At 35.3% G+C, this 22,883-nt stretch overlaps 2 protein-coding genes across 4 annotated transcripts in view; one reads left to right on the forward strand and one right to left on the reverse strand.

Annotated features, from left to right (window-relative positions):
- LOC131851984 (ankyrin repeat domain-containing protein 17) overlaps positions 1-14,878 on the forward strand; it is a 59,991-nt gene extending 45,113 nt beyond the window's left edge. The window contains 18 exon segments of the mRNA XM_059202544.1: positions 365-487; positions 945-1,114; positions 2,497-2,640; positions 4,135-4,257; positions 4,887-5,036; positions 5,227-5,389; positions 5,908-6,070; positions 6,476-6,675; positions 7,408-7,602; positions 8,029-8,118; positions 8,575-8,736; positions 9,740-9,962; positions 10,355-10,443; positions 11,463-11,657; positions 11,912-12,031; positions 13,045-13,230; positions 13,606-13,833; positions 14,092-14,878. Of these exon segments, the coding sequence (XP_059058527.1) occupies positions 365-487; positions 945-1,114; positions 2,497-2,640; positions 4,135-4,257; positions 4,887-5,036; positions 5,227-5,389; positions 5,908-6,070; positions 6,476-6,675; positions 7,408-7,602; positions 8,029-8,118; positions 8,575-8,736; positions 9,740-9,962; positions 10,355-10,443; positions 11,463-11,657; positions 11,912-12,031; positions 13,045-13,230; positions 13,606-13,833; positions 14,092-14,115 (2,748 nt within the window). The 3' untranslated portion in view covers positions 14,116-14,878.
- A 786-nt stretch (positions 14,879-15,664) lies between these two features.
- On the reverse strand, positions 15,665-22,411 carry LOC131852012 (alpha-2-macroglobulin receptor-associated protein). Of its 3 annotated transcripts, none has more exons than XM_059202581.1 (7): positions 22,096-22,411; positions 21,619-21,828; positions 19,461-19,671; positions 18,581-18,742; positions 17,892-17,989; positions 17,570-17,629; positions 15,665-16,603 (listed from the first exon to the last, which is right to left on the reverse strand). In XM_059202581.1, exons 1-7 carry the CDS (start codon positions 22,279-22,281, stop codon positions 16,472-16,474), a joined length of 1,059 nt encoding a protein of 352 aa, XP_059058564.1. In that variant the 5' UTR covers positions 22,282-22,411; the 3' UTR covers positions 15,665-16,471. The 3 variants fall into 3 exon arrangements, with proteins under 3 accessions (XP_059058564.1, XP_059058563.1, XP_059058562.1); XM_059202580.1 differs by having other exon boundaries at positions 17,540-17,629; positions 19,482-19,671; positions 22,096-22,409; XM_059202579.1 differs by having other exon boundaries at positions 17,540-17,629; positions 22,096-22,409.
- Positions 22,412-22,883: the final 472 nt, after the last annotated feature.

A 22,883-nucleotide genomic window follows, 5' to 3' on the forward strand; every position in this document is an offset into this window, starting at 1 on the left:
CTTGTATGCTTATGTCTTTAAAACTACGCAACGGATTTTGAAACGGTTTTTTTAAAATAGGAGAATGATTCTAGAGGATGGTTTATATATATATATAATACATGTACACCAGTGCGAAGCCGGGGCGAGTAGCTAGTGTACAATATTCTACCGTATACTCACTACTCTAAATACTACAATAAACAATATATTAAATAACTACACCTCATCACGTCATATATAACGCTACAGCGGTTACGTGATAACTACGCTACATACCCTCTCCTTTGGGCCGTTATGCGTGTAGAGCCTAGACTATGAAAACAACTTCTTATAACAGTTATAAAACAATAGATCAAATCTCATTAATTATTAACACAATTAGGGCTCCTGTTCATCTTCTGATGTGAAAGCACCGCCATCGCAGAGCGTCAAGAATAAAAAGAAAAAGAAAGAAGAAAAGACACCACCGCCTGCGCAGCTACCCCCCAAGAAACAACCAGACAAAGTAAATATTATCATTACATACAGTCGTGTCTAGTGTATTCTATATGTCTTTACAAAATATTATCTATGTATTTATAATGTTGTCTAGTAACTCATAACGCAAGAGCTACTTAGCTTAGGACTAGATGGCACTGCGTCAGTAGTCCTGAGTTATTATTAAAATATGTAAAAAGAAAAAAAAAATTACTGAGTGTACAGATTCGAAATTTTAAATAATAATATTAATGTTGCCGTTATCTGACAGTTAGTTCAACATGGCAGTATAACCGATCGGTGGTTGTTCTATGACTGGTTATTTTTTGTTATCAATGGTAAAACTAGAAATTAGTCAGAAATATAAATTACACAACAATTTCTTTGATGTCAGTCAGAATCGAACTCACGATCTTTGGCTGTTATAAACATGTTTTCATTGTAAACACGTTACAACCTCAAAATATGCAATTAACTTTTTATAGAATAAACAGAAGCTGGAGACGAAACCGGAAAAAGAGGCTAAGGTGGACCGGAAGCAGGAGAAGGAGAACGTGGCGCCGGCCTCCCCGCCCGCCGCGCCCGCCCGACCCCCCGCGGCCGCCACCGCGCCGCCCGCACCCGACCGCCGCCAGGCAGACAAGAAACATGACAAGTCAGTCCCATATCAGTACTGTCATTTTTTTTCCACATTGTATGCACTATTTATTTTGTTACATTCAGCCCTTTAGTAGTGAAACCTATCAAATAGGCAGACACACTTTTGCACTTATGAGAGTATAATTTGCATTTGTTTAGGAATTATGGTTTAAGGTTTTTCAAAAAGGCTTAAGTTTTCTTGAAATACACTCGTGACGCCAGATGTTTCAGGCCCTAAAAGCTTATGTAATATAAACAATAGTAACACTCCTTTCAAATTTCTTTCTTGTTAATACTAGTTAAGCCATATGCTTGGTTGTTGATATCACAATAATATAAAATATAGATAAATATAATATTAGCTTGCATTTCTCTAAAAATGCGTCAGACATACAAGACTGACACGGTTTGTCGAGTTCAAAAAAAGTTTTAATCTTGTGTATAGGGCATATAAGTCAGTTTATCGAGAAAAAAGTTTTAATATATGTCAGTAATATATGTGTTACATAAAAAAAAATTTGCTTTTCCGGGAATTTTGGCAAAAAAAATCTGTGATACATTAAGTTCCTTTATTTTTATTACATTATAAATTATGTAATAAAGTTACCATGGCCCATGTCAAATTTTTTCTGATATTATCGTGGCGATTAACGTGTTAAAGTTTCTTGAAGGACAGCAACGCGGATGTTTCAGGCGCCCAAAGACGATATTAACTGCTTACAATCAGTTAGGCCGGCAGTTTGTTTGTTGATATCATAGTGATATAAAATATATACGAATATAATACTAGAATACATTGGGAATCAATTACAATACCATATATTAATCGAATGTAAATGTTTCTAGTTCCTATCACTGGTTGTCTTTCTTGTTAATAGTTGACTCAAAATTTACCAACACTTCTTATGACATGTCAGAGCTATATTATTAACCATATATATTAGTTTTTAACCTACTTAATAATATGTGTATTTTATTTTAAATTATAATGTTGAAAATTACACAGAGATGTGAAGTTAAATATATCATAGAATGATGTTTATATAAAAGTATGTTTAAATATACACAAACCAACTGAATGAATGTGGGGCCAACTAGTTTTTCAGATCATAAATATTTTCGTATATCTTTAATTTGTTTGTAGTGAGTTCTGTGATGATGATGATGATGAGTTCTGTGTGTATACTATATCTGGGATTGGACATAATAAGCAAGCCCTTCATATTAATTGGTTTGGGTTAATTTTTAGTGCCTAATAAATGCATGCATTAATTGTATTTTGCAAGTATGATATGCTTGATTCCACTGTATTTTATTGTTATTTCTGTTTGTAGACATTCAAATAAATAGCGTTAACATCACAAACAACGGGTTAAGGGATAAATATTATTATTGCAGAAAACTTGAAGAGGATAACACTAAGATCATAAAAGTTTATGGCAACGGAATTAGTTTACCGCGCTTGATGCAATCTCGGCCAATTTGGTCGAAAAACGAAGTTGACACATCCGACAAAATTAAAAAGACACACAACAGCTATCAGTAAGTTCAGATCAATGTCAACATACCGTGGCGTCGTTATATCCGCGTGAATATGTCGAATGTGGAACATAATATGGAATCAGTGTCAAAGTTTTGTCCTCAATTGTTCGCTGTTTGCGCTAATGTAACTTATTTGTATTATACTATGTGTAAATAATTATATTCATATTGCATGTTTTAAAATTTTTGGTATGAATTCTTTGATGTAGCTGTTATTTGCATGTATGTATTTCAGTTACCTTAGATTTTTTTGTTTTATTTAAACTGCTATCACCTAAATTGCTGATGCATGACAAAGACTAAACTTGATGACCTGAGTAATGTTACATGATATAACTATATAGAATGAAATACATGAAAAAAAAATTTAGTTGTTATTGTGTGACAAAGTAATCTTGTAATGTAATGATTTTGAATAATTTTTATATTATGTTTATCTACCATTAAATAAATTGGTTTTTGTAATACAAAATATTCAACACTAAAAATTTCGTATCAAACCCACACCGAATTTAGTACAAAACTAATAATTTCAGGTGTATGGCAGCTGTATAAATGTCGCCTTATGTAGACAGCATAAACATATATGTTATATGTATATTTATATATGTACCACATCCATTTTACGAGTCCACTTTTTGTACTACATGGAGAAGCTTATATTTAGTATTTGTCTTATCTGTAGGGATATCTTTCATAAAATTATTTAAAAAGTAGAAATTGTAACACTACTGTCTGTCTAAGTATACCAACATGCACTACTGTTGGTATACTTTTATAGTATCAATTTTATTGTAGTTAAATAAAGAATACAAAACAAAGAAATGTTAAAAGGTGGATAAATGTTGGTATATTAAATTTGGATTAGGTACAAAAGTGGATTTTGCATTTAATATTTTTTATCATGAAACAGAACAGTATATATTATGTATTTGGTCAAAAATGTCTATATTGTATATATGTATACTCGGGATATATACAATGTCTGGAATAGACACTATAATTGCATTATTCATAATATGCTGTAGTGTTATTGGTACCGTCCGTATACTAGTTCCATGTTATAACATATTCTACACAAACATAAACACATTCAAAATTAAATTATTTTGTCTGACATTTATTTTATATATTATGTATTTGGTCAAAGCCATCAGACTAAACTATCTGTCAAGCAAAAGTTGACCTTCAGGCGCTCCATAAGTCCTTCGCAGGTTTGAAGTACCTTCTGTACTCGACCCCATTGTCATCCGGTGAAGTAGTAAAGGGTAGCTGTAGCTCCATTAGTTTAAAAAAGAAAAACATTGTTCACAATTGTGAAATCTTCGAGGCTTTGCTATGAAAATAACAGGGTCACTGTGTTCCCTGGTTAATCTAATACTCGTAAAGTAAACGTACTCGTAAAGTAGTCTCGCATTCTATTCAATGAGTTTATGTAATCAAATTTAATTTCTAAGGCTTTTTATGCTAAATTATTGATTTGTTTATACACAGATGGGAGATTGAAGGCAAAAGCACCTCGCCAAAAGGTGGCTGCGTGGGCGGCAGACGTGAGGAGGGATGGAAGGAAGTTGTACGCAAATCCAGCGTACAGACACTATCTACAGTGGAGCCAGGGTAAGTTACTTTTAATATTATAATCAGTTATCAATATATATAATTAAATTAATTGATAAAAAAAAGTAATATAAATATGTAAGTAAGAAAAAACAATACTAGATCAAACATTGTTCTTGATGTGACAAATGATTATGATTCAAAAATATATTATACAGTCATAATTTTACAGGCTTAGATCTACGGTTTTTTATGTTACATCTAGACTTTTATATCGAACACAGAGATGGAATATGAATGTTCAATAGGTTGTAATGTACATTTATTTAGTGCAACATTTTTTACTTGCCTGTGTATTTATTCAATGTTTTGTTTCATACAAAACTTATTCTGACATTTCTTATATAATATTTAAGTAAATTAGTACTACTGTTCTGAAGTGATATACATATGTACTTACATAGGTACTTTCGTCAATTATTTTTATTTATATTATGTAGATTAATTTTGAAATAAAGGTATTTGAAATACCTTATTAAATACATCTGAACTGGTTAATCTGTAAAACCTCATGTATTTCAGAAATTATTAAGTTTACTGTGACGAGGACTTTGTTTTATAATATCTACAGAAAATGATAATATTGAAGATACAGTATATCCGTTTACAAAACAGTTGTAAATTTACAGTTGCAAGAAAGTATCGGTGGCGTCCCACGCTATATCGCGCGTGATAGGCCGCGCTGGCAGCAACATCAACGCCATCCGCTCGGCAACCGGCGCACACATCGAGGTCGACAAGCAGAGCAAGGGCCAGGGCGAACGGATCATCACCATCAAGTCAGTATACGCACATAAATCACCCACTTGCCTATTGACTATACATTATAATGTAAAAAGATGCATGGGTACCTCAGTTTTACTTATTTTTGCCAGCACGCACCTTTCCTTTGTAACGGACCTTACGTGTTACGGATAAGGTGATGCCCATAGGTATAGTGATGTTTGACTATTGTCGTGTGGTCGGCAGGGGCTCCGCGGAGGCCACGAAGCAGGCGGGCGCGCTGATCGCGGCCATGATCCGCGACCCGGAGGCCGACCTGGCGCAGCTGCTGCCGCGGGCTGCTGCCGCCAAGCCGCCGCCTCCACCGCAGCCGCTGCAGCCCAAGGCGCCCAAGCAGCCGCCGGCCAAGGTAACCACAACCACACTCGGTGATATATATATATATATATATATAGCTCCCTTCAATTTATACAGTTCTTGTGTCACAGTGTTTATAATAAAACTCATCTGAAACGGGTTCTACAATTTTATTATGAAATTTTTGGTAAGTCTAAGTAGTAGTAGTCTCTTTTCTACACATCTAGGTTGTAAGATGGTACTATCAAGATATAATTTATAATACAGAACGACCGGGTTTGCCGAGTCATCTAGTTTTTTTTATAAAACAATTTGATAATTTTGTTTTATTACAACTTATAGTTTGGTTTACATTAAATTATTATTCTTCATTACATTAGCCTTGCGCTACAGTCTACAATATAAAATACAAATAGTAAATAAAGAAAACCAACATCAATATGGGGTATACGTACATCGCTCTAGAGCTTCTTTGCATTAATTATTTATATACAAAGCAAATACTCGCTTACTCATTTATATATGTTGTGCTAATAAAGTCTGTAACCGTATAACATTCGGTTATCACAGCAGGGTACGAGCGGCAACAGCGGTGGACGCGCTACTACGGCGGCGACTCGTACGACGGCTGCGAGCAAGCACGGCGCTTCGCCCGCCCCCGCACCCCCCGCACCAGCGCCCCCCGCACTTCTGGCCACCCCTGCGAGGCCCGCCTCCCGCTTGCACTCGCAAGGTAAGCTTTATATTCGTCCTATAATATGTTTATTTCCTCTTAGTTTTTTAAATTTCGAATATACGCTAAGAGTACTGGTAGACAGCTAAACAATATTTTCTTACAACTCTATATGACCCAGCCTATAGTTTACGAATACTGTTACAGTAATTTTTATTATAATGATGATTATTTATTTGCTGAAATCAGACTAAAAAGATGAAAATTTCGTAATAAAAATATATGTTGTGTAGTACATATATAACAGGGATTTTAAAAAGTTTGTTTTGCATTATTCTATAGGACTAATTTTAGGATTCATTTTAATCCTCCGATGATGTGCACACCCCTAAATGATGTATGGCAAACTCCATCTCGTTATGGGGTCCTATTTCGCCCAAAATGTAACCCACCGATGGTGTGCAGTGTCGACTGGCGACAAGCGGTCGGCGGCTTCTAGTCCGGCGGGTAACAGTGGAGGTAGTGGAGCGGGCGGTGGCGCGGTGAAGTCGTCGCTGTCGTACACGGGCGCCATCGTGTGCGGTCGCGCACACACTTTCGCCGCCAAGCTGACGGCGGCCACTGCCGCCACCCCCGTCCACGACAAGCCCAGACCTGCGCCCCAGGTACACTATATATGAATTATCTATCTATTTAACTAGATGTTTATTTAAGACCAATTTGTTATCCGCTAGAGGTATACTATATATTATTATACATAACTACATATTTATTTAAGACTATTGTTACTCTCGAGATTGTTTTTTTTATTAGTTTTGTTATATCTTCTCCCTCTCGTAATATCATTATCATTATTGTTCGTTTAATCCTGAAAAGGTAACAGGCAGATGAAAAATTATGTATATACGATATTATTCTGTTTTTCTGTCAGACATGTTTATAGTACAGTGAGACTGCACACATTTGTTGCTGCTTATAATTATTCACTATGAAATTTTCGATTGAAATAGAAAATGTACTAGTGTAATGTCGTTTGTGTTGCCATAAAAAAAAAGTTTACTGAAAAAAAATATCACTAATAACTTTTGCCGTATTCAATAGACTCGTTATAGTTAATCTCCATTTTTTTTATGGTATCACTAGTTTAGTATTCTATTAATGTTAGTTTACAAGAATATTGTCATTGACATTTAATTGAATTTTGTAACTGAAAATAAATAATTATTTGAAACAATTTACTATATTCATTCTATAGAGGTCTTTATGAACGTAAGCATAACATTGAATTAAAATGAAATCGGTGTATATAGTTGTGTACAACACAAACAAACTTTCCTGCAGCATTGTACAGTGTTATAGAAACTGAAATTGATGTGTTGTATGTAATATCGGAACAGCTGAGTGCCCCAAGTCCGGCACCGACAGCGGGCGCGAGCGTGTCTCCGCTGCGTGGTGCCCGCGAGCCGTCCCCGGCGCCGGTGTCCGGCGCGGCCGCCGGCCCGGCCCCCGGCCCGGCGACCGGTCCGGCCGCGCTGCCCCCGGGTGCTGCTCCCGACGACGACCTGCGTCCGCACGCAGACTGCACGCTGCAGGTACGCACTCGCGCCGCAATCAGAATACTTTCTGCCAAAGCTCTAAATTATATAATCTTCATACGATATAAAAAGAAAACTGTGTTAAAACAAGTATAATATTCGTCGAGTTGAAACACAGTTTAAGAATTTATAATAAAATAATTATCTTTGGGAAAAGTTGTTCAGTTTCCTGAATTGCAACACTATAACTAGTATTTGAAATAATGTCTAGTACGAATATAATATTAATAAATGTAATTTTATTTACTGTTTTTTTTCTGTTATATTGTGACTGTTTTTTCAGTATACTTATGGTGTTGTCAAGAAAAGATAAAATGTAATTTCTGCATTAGTTATAAATTAGAATGTTATTGGAGTGGATAAAATATTACGTGTTCTGATGTGTGATCAAGTATTGTACTAATAGTAAACATTAATTTGCAGCTAAGTCCTGATAATACAAATGCTTGGAGTTCGAATGAAGATAGCGCGCCCAATCCTACCTCGGCGCTGCATATTAATACCACGCCCCAGGTGAGTTAATATATTTTTTTTACTTTAAAGAACATTTTCCCTACGACTTCGCGTTTGTGTTTCATACATAGGTCTAAGTGCAATTGGCTTACAAGCAATTTCGTTATAAAGTATTATTGTTTCGGCCATATCACGGGTACGAAACCGCAGGTTCAGTTATATAATATAATAAGTAATGGACAATTCACACAGAATTATCTAGTACCTCGTTTTATCAATATCAGAATGTGCGTTGTGCATGTTGGGTTAGACTATTAGGTCTGTTTCTATTGGGGTATGTTTTGTACACATAAAATCTTAATATAGTCTCTATTGATATGTGTATAAAGCGAAGAAACTAGTATTAGGAATTAGGATACTGTTGGCGTCGTACTCGGAATCGAATCCGCGATCATCCGAAGAAAAGTTGTATAAGTTTTCAGTATCCGTGTAGCTAAGCAGTGGTTCGGTTTACAGCCTAGCGGTGGTGGAGCCGGAGGCGGAAGCGGTAGCGGCGGCGGTGCGCAGGAGTACTCTCTGTTCAAGGACCTGTCGGTGGGCGCGGCCGGCGCGGGCATGTGGGGCGGCGCCCCGCCCGCACCGGAGCCCCACCACAACGTGGACCTGCCGCCGCCGCAGGTAAACACTACTGCTGCTATAGATACGGGGCTGCCACTACTGGTCACATAACAACACATTACCTGCCTTTACACTGTTTCTTGAGGAAGTGCCTTTACACGACACATTCATTCACACGCGATCAGTAGAGTGGAAGCGGGAAAGCCATGAGTATTCGAATTGTATTATGTTTTGTGATCCACACTTTCTCACACATTTCGTTTTTGGTATTTTTTCTTTTTTTTATTTGACAGTTTTTATTAACCAACGATACTGTTAAGATTTATAAATTATTAATTAATAATATGTTTATAATTATGTTTTTGTTCCGTAGTCAAATATTCGCCATTTTGTAATGATAATTAATTGTTAAAAAGAAACGCTAATCGCGCGTGAACGACCACACGTGCAAAGGCAGCTTACCGTTGACGTTTGGAACAAATTATGGTCTATTCGACTAGCTTCTGGTTTTATAATAACACATTGTTACTGTTAACGTTGTTTACTTCATAAATATTTTATATGTAATTCATCAATTTTTAATGAGTTATAATATAATAACTGGTGTATCTTTCATGACATTATTATTTATTTGAGTTTTGCCCCTGACATTACAGGGGCATATTAAAGGGTGAGTTTTAGCAGTTAAGTGTATCAAAGCATGACACCTTAGTTCTTCAAAATGGCAATTCATGAAAGATATCACGAGTATCACATGATGACATGTCTGTAATAATGTTCATGTATATAGGCGACTATTATGTTTCTGACAACCTCAAGTTGTTTAAAAACATGTTTAATACACTTTTGTGAATGTATCTAAAATAATTACATATTTTGCTAATTATATTGTCTGATCATTGAAAACATGTTTGTTGACTTTTCTGAATGTATTTAAACATTTTTTTTGGTCGATTACGAGATGTGATCATCGTTGTAGTAACATAAGTGAAATTTTGATACGCTCAGCGAGATCGTAGTTTATACGTGATGGATACAGTGTGTATTCGGTGCACAACTACAGGGTGTTGGGTTGCGTGGCGCGCAGGTGGACGCGAGCAAGGCGCCCGGGTACCGCGGGGCCGGGGCCGGGGCCGGGGCCGGGGGCGGGGCCGGGGCCGGGGGCGCGGGCCCCGCGGGCGGGTGCTCGCCGTGCTCGCGCACGTCGTCGCACGGCAGCACGCCCCCGCCCGCGTACGCGCCGCCGCCGCACGCCGCGCACCAGTACCACCACCAGGTGCCCATAGGTCAGTACGCCGCACACTTGTTGCTTCTACTATGTACGGCTTTATTTATTGACGGCCTCGGTGGTCTGGCAGGTTAGCTCACTGTTTTACACAGTGTTTATTGTGACCACAGATATTATACATTACAAATTTATAATATAATATTTATTCATCATATCATTATTCTTACAGTCTATATTTATAATATGGATCATTGGTAGCCTGAAATAAATAAATTAAAAAAAAATATTCCGATTCGATTCCTTGTATCGGTCTGGGTGTTTTCTATATATAATGTGTATGTATTTATCCGTTACCTAGTACCCATAACACGAGCTTTAGGTAGCTTAACTTGGGACTAGATGGCGCTGTGTGAATTGTCCTGAGATTATTATTATTATTTAATTTCCTAGGCAACAATGTCAACACGATGGATATGAGTGGATTATCCCGGAATGGACCCGTCTATCAGGACAACTCACGGAATGGACATAATATAATGGTAATGTATCTAAAGATATTAATAGTATGCCTTACCGACTGTCGATTTAGCTTCCGAGATTAAAACACAGAATATACTAGAGAAAGATAGGACTAGGATTAAATCAGGTTATTTCCTTGATTTAATAGAAAAATAACATTTTTCAAAATTAGAAGCTTGAATTGTCTGATTTTATATAAGTCAATTAAATTAACCACGCCGTCTTAATCTTTATCTAAATACCTTTAAAATGATATATAATGTTTCTGTATAAATTTTTGTTAAAACTTTAAAGGAAAAAATATAAATTTAATAAGTTTAATTTTGATTTAGTTTAATAAGAAACTTTAAATGCTTGTCTTGTACAAAATGTATATTTTGAATAGTGCCATTTTTCTATTTAACCGATGATTTATCCTTACCTAACGAATACAGAGAAGGAGAGTATGTTAGCAATGAAGCCCTAGTTCCCATTACTAATCTCCTCTCAATATAATAATGACAAAGGCGGAAGGGGATTTATAAAAATAATATAACTCTTTATTGTGCACAGAATAAAGTTCACAATAGAAAGCACTTAAATATGTTAAATTCAAGGTTTTATCGTTTGCAGCAATCTCTTACAGACAACTTGGATTGATAGAAATGGGGACTAATAACACCACTGCTAGTTTTCTGAGTTTCTGCGTTTGACCGTATCCGATCGATCCCCCGTCCAATTAAACGGGGATCGAAATTACGATGGCCTGAGCCTAGGTTCGAACCCCTAGTGGTGCCCTCAGACTAAAGTCGTATCCGTCAGGCAGGAGGTGGCCTTCAGCCGCTCCATAAATCCTTCCGCGGATTTGGAGTGCCATCTACACTCGCCCCCTAACGTCCAGTGAAGCTGTAAAAGCCAGCTGCGACCAACAGCATTAGAGTAGTCCGAAAAAAAAAAAAATTGACCGCAATCCTGGCATGGCGTCAGCATAGGGGGGTATACCATATCATTATCATCTATAAATATATGTAATAATAATAATGACGATGATTGTGTGCAGGTATCTATGTCGAGCGGTGTGAACATGAGTACCACGTCATTGGGGCTCGGTTATGTGGGAAACGTGGGAAGCGTGGGCAACGTGGGCAGCGTGGGAAGCGTGGGAGTGGAGGCGGTCTCGCGCCTCAACCCGCGTGCACCCGACTTCTCGCAGCGGCATCCGCTGCTGCAGCACAAACATAACCCGCAGGCCCAGGTAATACTTATTTATTACTTTTTTTTTATTGAAGTTTGTACGATAGGCAGACTTAATGCAATTGTTATTCTCTACCAGCCTTAGAGAGTGTAGAGATACTCGAAGGCGGTTTAGTTAATTTAATAATGTTATAATGTAATCTATACTAGCTGTGACCGCTGTTTCACCCGTGTGAAATTTGTTATCCTAGTGTAGCCTAATAGATGTGATGAGCTTATATTTATTAGTATAACATGTGTTGATGTCAATTCCAGATGTTCACTACAAATGCAACCACTGCCGGCAACCTGAGCGCGCTGATGCTGTCATACCAACAACAGCAGCCGACCGCCAAAACGATCCAGCACGCGCAGACACCACAACATCCTTACCAAGTAAGTGTTCAATACTAATAAAGTGAGGGATGCACAAATAAATCAGTTTTTTTATGGCATAGTCTTAGGTAGATACGGATCTATTTAAAGGCATTTTGGGGTGCAGCCCAGGGCGTTGTGGATACAAAGACCCTACTGAAAACAATGGATGATATATTGAATTTAAAAAAACTATAATATTAAAACAACCTATCATAAGGTTGGCAACCCTGAGATCAATCAACCCATGCATGTACACGTCTATTGAACAGAATGGGGAATTCCCATATATAATTAGGTATGTAATATAATTAGGTTAGTTAGACTCCTAAGTAGGTTAGCCCAGGGCCCCATAAGTTTCATCCTAAGCTCCAAGGAGGAGAGTGATCAGAGGAGGGTGGGCGCGGATGGTCCCTGCGCCCACATCCGAGCGGCTCCTTCAGTGGAGACCCGCACGGCATGCGGACGAATGCTTCGGCGGACCCGCATGACGGCGCTTTCACGCGGTTGTAAGGAGGAACACCGGGGGGTTTTTTCTTCGTCCAGTCCCACAGTATTCGTCCGCTCCCCTACATAAAGGCGTACGTTTCGGTACTTAAACCTTTCCCCTCGAAAAAAAAAAAAAAAAAGGGCCCCATAAGTTCACGATCCGCCTCTGCACATTGGGAACAAACGAGCGTGCAGCTCACCTGATGGTAAGTGATTACCGCCGCCCGTGAGCACCCACAACATCAGAGGGGAATTGCAAGTGCATTGCCGGTCATTTAAGAAGGAATAAGTTCTTTTCTTGAAAGTTTCAAAGTTTGAAAAATATCGTATAGGAAAAATACCATTACTGGAAGGTGATTCCACAATGTGGTTGTGCGATGCACGACGGAGGACCGCCGTTTATACAGATGGCCACGATGGTATTTTAGTGTATGGATCTCCCCACATTGTATCTGGAATCTATACTAACAAACTTCCACGTTTATAATCCTGGTATGTAGGTGTTTTTTGTTTACAAAGTGTATAATTATGCTTATTATCCCCAGTTCCTACTGGAGCGCGGTATGGGCGTGGGCGGCACCGGCGGCAGCGGCGGCGGGTGGGGCGAGGAAGAAGAACGCAAGCCGCGCCCCATCGGAACAGAGCGCGCCTGGAAACTCACCGGCGGCGACGACTGGCCGCACCTGCACCACCCCTACCACGGGCCCCTGCCCGACCACGACCGGTACCAGGTACGAACACACCCCCGCCCCGCTCCCGACACGGGACACTGACTCACCGGCGGCACCACTGGCCGCACCTGCACCACCCCTACATTTAAATGTATACAAAGGAATTTTTCTCTGCATCACTTATGGTTGACTGGTAGAAAATGTTACATGGTGTTAAGACCGTCAAATGTAATGTACTACCTTTTTATTGCATTCAAGTTAAACAAAAAAACATTCGAAATTAGTTACAGCAGAGTTTCTTGTTACTTGTTCTTGTTAAAATTACCCAGAGACCATATTTATCATAGGGTGTGTAATGATTTGATTCTATGTATGTATGAATGTGTAGTGAATTATTTATGTGTAATTGTAAATGTTTTGTTTGTGAATGTGCAGGGAGTGAGCGGCATGAGCGGCGTGGGCGTGGGCCACGGCCTGGAGGGCGCGTACGGCGCGGTGGGCGCGGTGGGCGCGGTGGGCGCGGGCGGCGCGGGCGGCGCCACGGCGGCGGCGCTGTCGCTGATGTCGCAGGCGCTGCCGCTGCAGTACGTGCCGGCGCCCGCGCCCGCGCCCGACCCGCACCACCACCACTGGGACCAGCCGCACCACCACCCCGACAAGCAGGTCACCCACCACCCCTACACTCGCTCATACTTCCTCGACACGACCCCTTCATTCATAAAAACTTGAGCCTTCAACGAGACGGTTCTTACTTGATTATAGAATGATAACTGTGTGAATTGTCTTGAAATTATTATTTATTATATCTCCTCACAGAGAATGAGCGGTCGAATAAAAAACAATATTATAGGACTAAAGTGCTCATGTTAAGTTTATTTTTATTGTAGTTCACAGACTGATGTTGTGATCTCTTGTCCGCAGACTTGGAGCAAATGGACTCACTAGAGGCCGACCCGGCACTGACGATACTGCCTTAGTAACGCGCGCGACGCCCGTCGACTGCGCGCCTCAACTATCCGACGAGGATTATATATAATTGTAACCCTTGGAAACGGTGTAGATATTAGTGAGAAAGAATTATATTATAAAGATTATCTATATACATAATAGAAAAAATGTCCTATCGAGATGAAAACTACTTATACTGTACGAACGACTGAAGTGAGCATTAAACGATTCATTATAATGAAACTCGTGAGGGGAGTCGGTTGTAGTTTTATTTGTTGCTGCCGCTCGCCGACTCGACACGATTAGATAAATTATAGTAGTTAGTGAGCGTTCGTTTTCATCTGATGTAGATATACGTACGGTGTAATAGTAGGTAGCTTGGAATGTAATTCCGAAGTGCCGCTCGTGTGTTTTGCGTTGCCTTTAGCGCACTGCGCCCCGCCGCCGTTATAAATATTTTACACTATATTATGGCATAATACGATATTAATTTCTATAATTGATATGATTGTATGCTCGCAACTGAAACGGAATTACTATAAACGTGTATTAATAAATTTGCTTGTACATGAAGATTAAATATCATATATTGATGCACTGTATTCACTGGTGTTTTTAATACCACCTGTTTTTTTTTTCAATAATTCTTTTTTTTTAATAGGTTTATTTGGGTAATGTTTATATTTATAAGTAAATTATTATTGAGAACTTTGTCTCGAATATTAAAAGCAGCATATGCGGTAAGTTCTAGGCAAATAAACCGTTGTCAAAATATCATGCGTGTGTTCTTGAGTAGGGCCTTGAATTCAGCTGTTATAACAGCTCTACACAATCTAACATACATACCTATAGATCTTGTAAAATCTTTTTAAATATACTTGGAATTGTATGTACTTGTGCAAGCAAGTTTTTGGAATTATAACTTGTTATTAATATACATTATTTATATTGTTAACTGGGTCTTAACATGTATATATTTTCATTTATAAAAAGGTATTTACCTCTCGTGACGTTAAAACATGTAAGACCCAGTTAACAATATAAATTGTTATTAATAACTGATATAATAACAAGGCAATTCAAAACACTAGAATTGATTTGATGATGATACACCCGATATTTTGATATGTAAGCACCTGAACTCTCAAATTTGCTTTAATAGAGGCAAACTCGTACATATCCTAACGTACCATCAGACTTGTTTGCCACCATTGAAAAATACTAAACAATCTTTCATTTAAATCCTTGAACTGTTTAGTTTTTTTTTATGGGTCCTAACGTCAATATTGATTAATAATATGAGAGAAAGAAACATTAATTTGGCATATACGACAAAGGAGTTTAAATAATTATACAACACAACATTTATAAACATTTATAATTATACAACACTATTTAGACTTTGTTTGCTTTTTTAGATAAAAGAAGTCTACGTCCGCCATCGTGATTTATGGTCACGTCAAATTTCATCAAAACCTATTCAGCATACACACTAGCTTTAATATTAGCAACAATTAAAATAAAACCATTTTAAAAACATATTATATAATTTTAATATAAATTATTATCAATGGAGATTCGTCATTCATAATAATTTCAATAGATATGTAACAAAATATGTACGTTATATTATATAAAAAAAATACAATTTGACAACTAAACTGAGTCAAAAACTGGATACAACATTCATACTGAGACTGATTCTAATATCAATACACTAAAATCGAACTACTTATAGCACGCGTTAGACGTGAATCTTAACACAATTATGTTAATTTTAATTATTGGATTCATAGATTCTATAACCATACAAAACTTTCAATAATTCGTATATTGTTACTACTAATATTAGGAAAAACAAAACGTTTTTGTTTGGTCTCAATAAAATAGTAAACACATACACAGGATATAAATGTAATCTAATTACGAAGCATAACTCTTAGGTATTTTTTTTCCAGTTATGTCTAATCTTAAGTATAATTTCATTAGCTTATAACACTAGTAGATGGATCCAAACTATGGAATTGGCACAGTCAATATAGTTTGAATTGTACAAATGCTTGTTATGTAGAATGTTCCTAAAGTAACTAGTATATATGCATGTAATATAATAAATGCGTGTTGTAACTATAAATTTAAAAAATAAGGGTCTACACAGACGAGAAATAATGTAATGTTTCTGTATAACATCTGGTATTGTTGAAAAATATATATCGTCTGCCTAAGTCTTACCAAAAAGTATATTGAATACAGTAATTTCATAATAGCTGTCACTGAATTTCTTAACAACTATAATTATTTAAAATAGGTATAGTTATAATATATCTATTAGGTGTACAATTTACAATACAGCTCACAGCTCTGAATGACGCTGTAGTATTCTGCCTTCGAGGTCAGCGTGCATCTTCTCGACTTTGCGGGAATGTTTTTTGATCATCTGCTGTTGATCATCGAAGTGGTCCATCTTGTCGCCAGTTGCCGCCACCTAAAATTCATTGAATAAGTATAAAATATACATGGAGATATACAACAATAACAATACAATAATAATTCTTTTATTGGAACTAAAAAATATATAATATTTTACAATGTAGGGTAGTGTAACGATAACAGCCACATTAGTAAGTAATACTGTGTCGTGGCCGTCAACGCCCACCTCCTTAAGACAGAGGCGATAGCGTTCCAGTAGCAAATACAATAAATTTATATAATAAAAAATAATAAAAAGCAAAGCAAAGGCATGCATGATTATATAATGCTCTACTATTATTTATGTAACATGGTTGCAATAATTTCTTATTTTACACGTTAAAATTGATAGTCCGCAAAATTTGTATAAACTGACCACAGTTGGCGATCGCAATTATAAAATTCTACGTTTCATAATCAAAAATGTTTTAATTATAAATTTAAGAAATACCAATGGTGTTATATAATAATTAGGTACTACTACATTTTTTTTTTATTAGAAATATTAGTCCTTTAAAGGCATGTCAGCCTTAGTAGGATATGAGGTGATATTACAATTATAGTTTAGCAAAATTAACTATAAAATAGAGAATCTGTATACAACTAAATTGCCAGAATTTTAAAAACAAAAATTAAATTAGTAATTAAAAATATAATAAGATATATGTCCAAAGGTTATTTATTAGTCTTTCTCATCCAATTCTACCAGTAAGCAGCTTGCTTTGTAAGCTGTATTTTAGTTTACAAGTTCGAAAGTATAACAATTAGTCCTCAGGAAGCCAACACCTGAGATATACAGGCCTTACAATGTATTCTATAATGGGAGTACTAGTCTAGTAACTAATTATTTATCATCAGTAAGTGGGTCGTCAGCTTGATTTCGCTTCCAATTTTATAAAAAAAAAACGCAACAGGGCCATTCGGGTCTTTAAAAAAATAAAAAGAAAATAACCTTGCTCTTATATTTATCTACATTTCTTACATGATCAGCATGCAACGTGCGCAGTTTGAGCAGTCGTGATTCATAGTGCTGCAGCTCCACCTAGAAACAGTCAATTGCCAAATATTTATCCGATGGGTACATTTGGCAACAACAGGTGTATACAATTATATTTGGTTATCTTGCCAATATAAAATCACTATAGTCATTAAAAAAAAGAGTAACTTTTGTAGGAGTTACACCATAGGCATTTAGGCATTATGACATGCTTTATTTAAAAAAAAATGTATTCGTTTATTCCAATCCATATACAAAAATATACAGGTATCTTAGTCTCAGGCTCACATAGTATATTAAGTTTTACCTTCAATGACGCCAATTCATCCACAGTAAAGTTAGACGCAGCAGCCATTGTCCACAAGCCCTGCACCTTTGGTTCTACAAATTCTTTGTTGTTTGGACCTTTATAAAATAATACATTAATTAATACATGTTTATCAATTGTGACAATCTTCAAAACTTTATAGAAAATAGCATAATAATTTAATAATTTCTCCGATACTTGGATAGTAACAGATATGTGAGTATTTTTGGATAATTTAATAAAAAATTATTATGACAATTAATTGCTGTGAGGAGCTAATATAGGCATAATCTGTAATACAGGTCACCAGCCCTCAAACTAAAGTGCATATGATGGTTAGGTTAAATAAAATACGAGATGCTTATATTAAACCTGTTTGCTAATGACACTCATATATAGAAAATATATACAATGTACAAATGCTATTTTTTTTTTATGAATGTGATGTTCAATGCAAATTGTAACTAAACTGTCACTACTAATGATCACTACTACTAACTGTACTTAAATGTCAAACAAGCTTACGGCACACCTGATGGTAAATGGCTACGGTTATTTAACATACATAAATATAATAACAATAAGCAGGAGCTATGCTAAGGAAATTATATTAGCATTCTCTACCAGCCAACTATTAGAAGCGCAGAGATATTCAAAATACTATTTTAAATTATATAATAAGTTATTACCTCTTGCAGTAATTCTTTGCAACCTGTCCATTCCATCTCGGAGCCCTCTATGTTTCTCCCTCACTAAATTAGCTTTATCAAGGTAATCCTTTTTTATTTCATTTGTTTCTAATTGGTTATTAATTTCATTATACCGGTCTATCTCATCCTCATTTATAGCATCTGTAATTCATTATTATAACATGTTTAAACCTTGAATAGTATGTACAAAACTAGGCATGAAGAAACATATTATACATATTAAACGTTATATAATCATGAATAAAAATAATGGTAACAAAAATATATAAAAATCATTACTTTAGATTGAGAAAATAACTAAAAATATTATTAACTAAAGAATATATAGCAGTTATGGGCTATATAATTTTGCATAAAATAAAAGAAAAAGGATGGGTTTTTATTAATACAACATTGATATCTCAATAATAATAAACACAAAATCTTAAAAATTTATGATGGCTGAATGTGCATAACGGATGAATGATAGAATAAAAAAAAAAACTTAAACGAAAGTGAGTAACACCAGACAGTATATGGGTATCATTGCATATATACATGAAGAACATATAATGTTTAACTTTATTATATTAATTATTACACCTGTTTACTCTGCTCTACATTCATACTTCAAATACATTAAGTAGCGACACCTCATCACTTCATATGTAATGCTATAGTTGTGAGGTGATAACCATTGCGCTACAATAGTAGAACAGAATAGAAATATTTTTTATTAACTCAATACAAGCACTTTTGAATAGTCATATTATTTTATTCTACCACTCATTCGGAACGCAGACTCATCACAAGAAGAATGATCAAGAAACTTGAGTGTCTTGAGTAAATATTGTTGTTGAGTTTGCATTTGCATACATACTTTTATACTGATCTTTCTCACCAGCCTCTACGTCCGCCAGAAGGTCATAGTACTGATCAATTTTGTCCTGATGATGAGTGAATTCTTCCTTCAGAGCAGACAGCTCCTCACTTGTGAACCCAGAGGCCTCAGCTTTTGCCCACAGCTGATTCAATTTCTTATCTTTGAATAGACTTCTGTTGATATGATCATCTAGTGCTGAGTTGTAGGCCTAAAATTAATAATACAGATCCTAATAATTTTTATATAAATAGAAATAGAAATAATCTTTATTCAAATAAACTCATTACAAGCACTTTTGAATAGTCATATTTTGAATCTACCACTCATTCGGAATGCAGATTCATCAAAAGAAGAATGAGCAAGAAACTTGTGTTTTGATCTTTTTAATAGATGTTTTTTTTTTATATAATAATTACAGTATAACAAGTAAGAGGCATGCGATAATTAACATAGAAATCGCTACGCACTCATTATTAATGTAATTAGATAATATTGTCAGTGCTATGGATTTAAAGTTTTTCTATAAAAACATTATTATCGTTAACAAATTCTTCAATTTTATAGTAAGCTTTTTTGAAAAGGAACTGTTTTATTTGACATTTAAATCTTTTTTCTGGCAGATTTATAACAGACTGGTATTTTATGGTAAAACCTTACACAATTTCCATAAAACGAATTACTAACTTTAGCCAAACGACATTTAGGTAAAATCAGTTTGTTATTGTTATGTAAGCTTTTATTGGTGCAATCACTAACTCTTTTGAAACTGTCTGTATTTTTCCTGGTATAGATGATATTTTCATAAATGTATTGAGAAGCTTCTACTATACTTCATTAATCTAATATCTAACAACAACATATACAACACAAAAATATTGGGGTCAAAGAATGTTAGTAGTGTGGACTAACCATTGCACCAATACACTATGTCAGGCTGAACTCCATGCAGTTTCCCCTGGAAACCATCATAAATTACTGATAGATTTATCAACATGGGCTGACTGACTTCAACCATTATACTGCACAGGTGCCCTGGTGATTCCACTATTCCATTATCAACCATAAAAAAACACAAAAATATTACTACTATGCCCACTATACATTGCAAAGTACAAACATCAGTATTCAAGAGTATGATTATTTGTATTGGTCTGGATGCTATCTATGTATTTACAAATATTGTATTTAAGTATTTATATCATTTGTCTAATACCCATAACATAAGCTATGCTTTAGAAAACATAATATTGCTACTTTTTAGGCAGCTGATTTGGGTGTAACTACCCAATATTTAATATTTTGTTTTGGAGTTGAGAATCTCCTCTATTACTGTCAGCATATAAAGTTCTTAATGAATTTCCTCTGAATAATAAATGAAACAATAATATTGATATGAACTTGTGTAATAGTTTTACTGTCATAAACTTTTATCATGTAAACAAAGGATGATAAGTATAATTTATTGGTTCCATATGTTTTACATGAAATGTATCTTATCTACGCTTTCATTTGATAGTTAATTAGTGTGGTGTATTTTTCATTTAATAAGTCAATGACATAATAAATAATGTTAATTTTATACCTATAAATTAAAGTTTTGTTAATATATTTGACTTGGTGGTATAGCAGTATAGCCACCTTACTTCCGATATTTATGGGTTCCTACTATCCTATTCCTCCTATTAAAGAGTACGATTGTATGTTGTGGTGTGTGTGTTAAGTCTGTATATGCATTTAAGTATTTTTATCAGTTGTTTAGTACCCCTAAGCTCAGCTTAATTTGGGATTTAATGGCACTGTGTGAATTGTATAGGGTTTATTGATTTTTCTTACAAAGTAGGCATACAGAGACTACTTGTAAGAACAGCTTGTAAGGAATGGTCTACTCTAATGATTATGATGGATTTAATCTTATTGTGTATTTAATATTTTAACTCCAATAAATTAGTGTTAGTATAATTCACACATTTCAATTTAAAAATGTTACAACATTTTATTAGAAGACTAACATAGCAAGTTTCTTGTTCTTTTTTCTTGTCATGAAACAGCTTTTCGAATGAGTGGTAGATTAATAGAGCTTTAAGTTTATGACTTATATTATAATTATATTCTAAAAGCTACATCTAATACAATAAAAAATACATAAATAACATACTGCATACTCCTTTTGTCTGCCAACATTATCTTCAAAGTGTTCCCTCAGGCCATAGTTAGTCATAATGTTTGTCAGTTTGCGTCTCAAATCAGCCTCTTTGAGGCCTTCCTTATCACCGCCATCACTTTTCACTCTTTTGTATGTGATTTCCTCTTTATCTTGTATCATTAAGTCGCTATATAAAGACTTCAACTTTGGTTCTGTAAGTCGCTGTAAATTGGAATAACATTAGTTAGTTCTCCATCTATTTGTTGAGGAAAAAGATAGCCAAACTCCATCCTCTAATATAATTTCCTTGGCTATCTATCTTCAATTTTATATGAACATAGATTAGTCTAGAAAAAGTAACAAAAAAACAGACAGACACACTTTTCGCATTTAGAATGTTGGTATGAAATTTGGGATGTAAGTTGAAAACAAAATATTTTCCTTTTTACATGACGCATTCTATAAAAAATATTTTGAAAATACGCTTACTTGTTGAGCTTTCGTCCATAAGAGATTCAGTTTGTTCATCCTGAAAGGTTTATCCAAAGTTCGAAATTCTACATCATTTTTCTTCTTTTCATTAGCGCTTCGCGTATATTTGTTTTCACAAAACACAGAATTTATTATTAATAATACTAATAGGGGTAGTAAAAGGTTTTTATGAGAAACAAACATTTTAATAGCTTGGTACGTTCAAAGAAACTGTAAAAGTAATTTGATTTCCTTTTCATTCACTGAATTTCAATAAATAATTGTGATGTACGCTTGTCTACAAAATATCGATATATTTTTATATTTCAGTGTATCGATGTAACGACAAATGTCAGACACGTATAAACCAATACTTTCCTATTTAACACCGCTGTCACCAATGACTAATATTGATTAAAACAATTTGAATATACTTATATTAGGTAGATCATTCTTGGCTCTACTGATAGATTGTAAATTTGATTTGAATGATGATTTTAAGTTTAATTAAATCAATATTTCTTTATGGTTTTGTATGAGATGGTAAAAATTTTGTTTAAAATGTAGTTTATATTATAACGAATCTTAAGGAATCTATATTACATTTTGTACTATATTTAATGTATAGAAATAAAATAAAATGTTTGTCATTGTAGACAAACAGAATTTTTATAAGAAATATTTGAAACAAAATAGATTTTTAAAATATCGATATACTCGATTTGACATCCTTATTTTGAGGACATGAAAATGTTTCAGTCAATAAGTAAAAAAAATGAGAATGGTTATATTTGACAATTTGTTAT

Source organism: Achroia grisella, unplaced genomic scaffold (genome assembly GCF_030625045.1).
Source record: "Achroia grisella isolate CSIRO2021 unplaced genomic scaffold, CSIRO_AGI_Agris_v1 utg821, whole genome shotgun sequence".
Classification (NCBI taxonomy): Eukaryota; Metazoa; Arthropoda; class Insecta; order Lepidoptera; family Pyralidae; genus Achroia; species Achroia grisella.

What these genes read in the sequence shown, in the direction of transcription:
- LOC131852012 (XM_059202579.1), bottom strand. Translation starts at nt 22,281, where the DNA reads ATGTTTGTTTCTCATAAAAACCTTTTACTACCCCTATTAGTATTATTA. An exon ending in GCAGACAAAAGGAGTATGCA is followed by an intron (nt 19,672 to 21,618) that starts GTATGTTATTTA and finishes TATTAATTTTAG; the next exon opens with GCCTACAACTCAGCACTAGA. An exon ending in TAGATAAATATAAGAGCAAG is followed by an intron (nt 16,604 to 17,539) that starts GTTATTTTCTTT and finishes AATGAATTTTAG; the next exon opens with GTGGCGGCAACTGGCGACAA.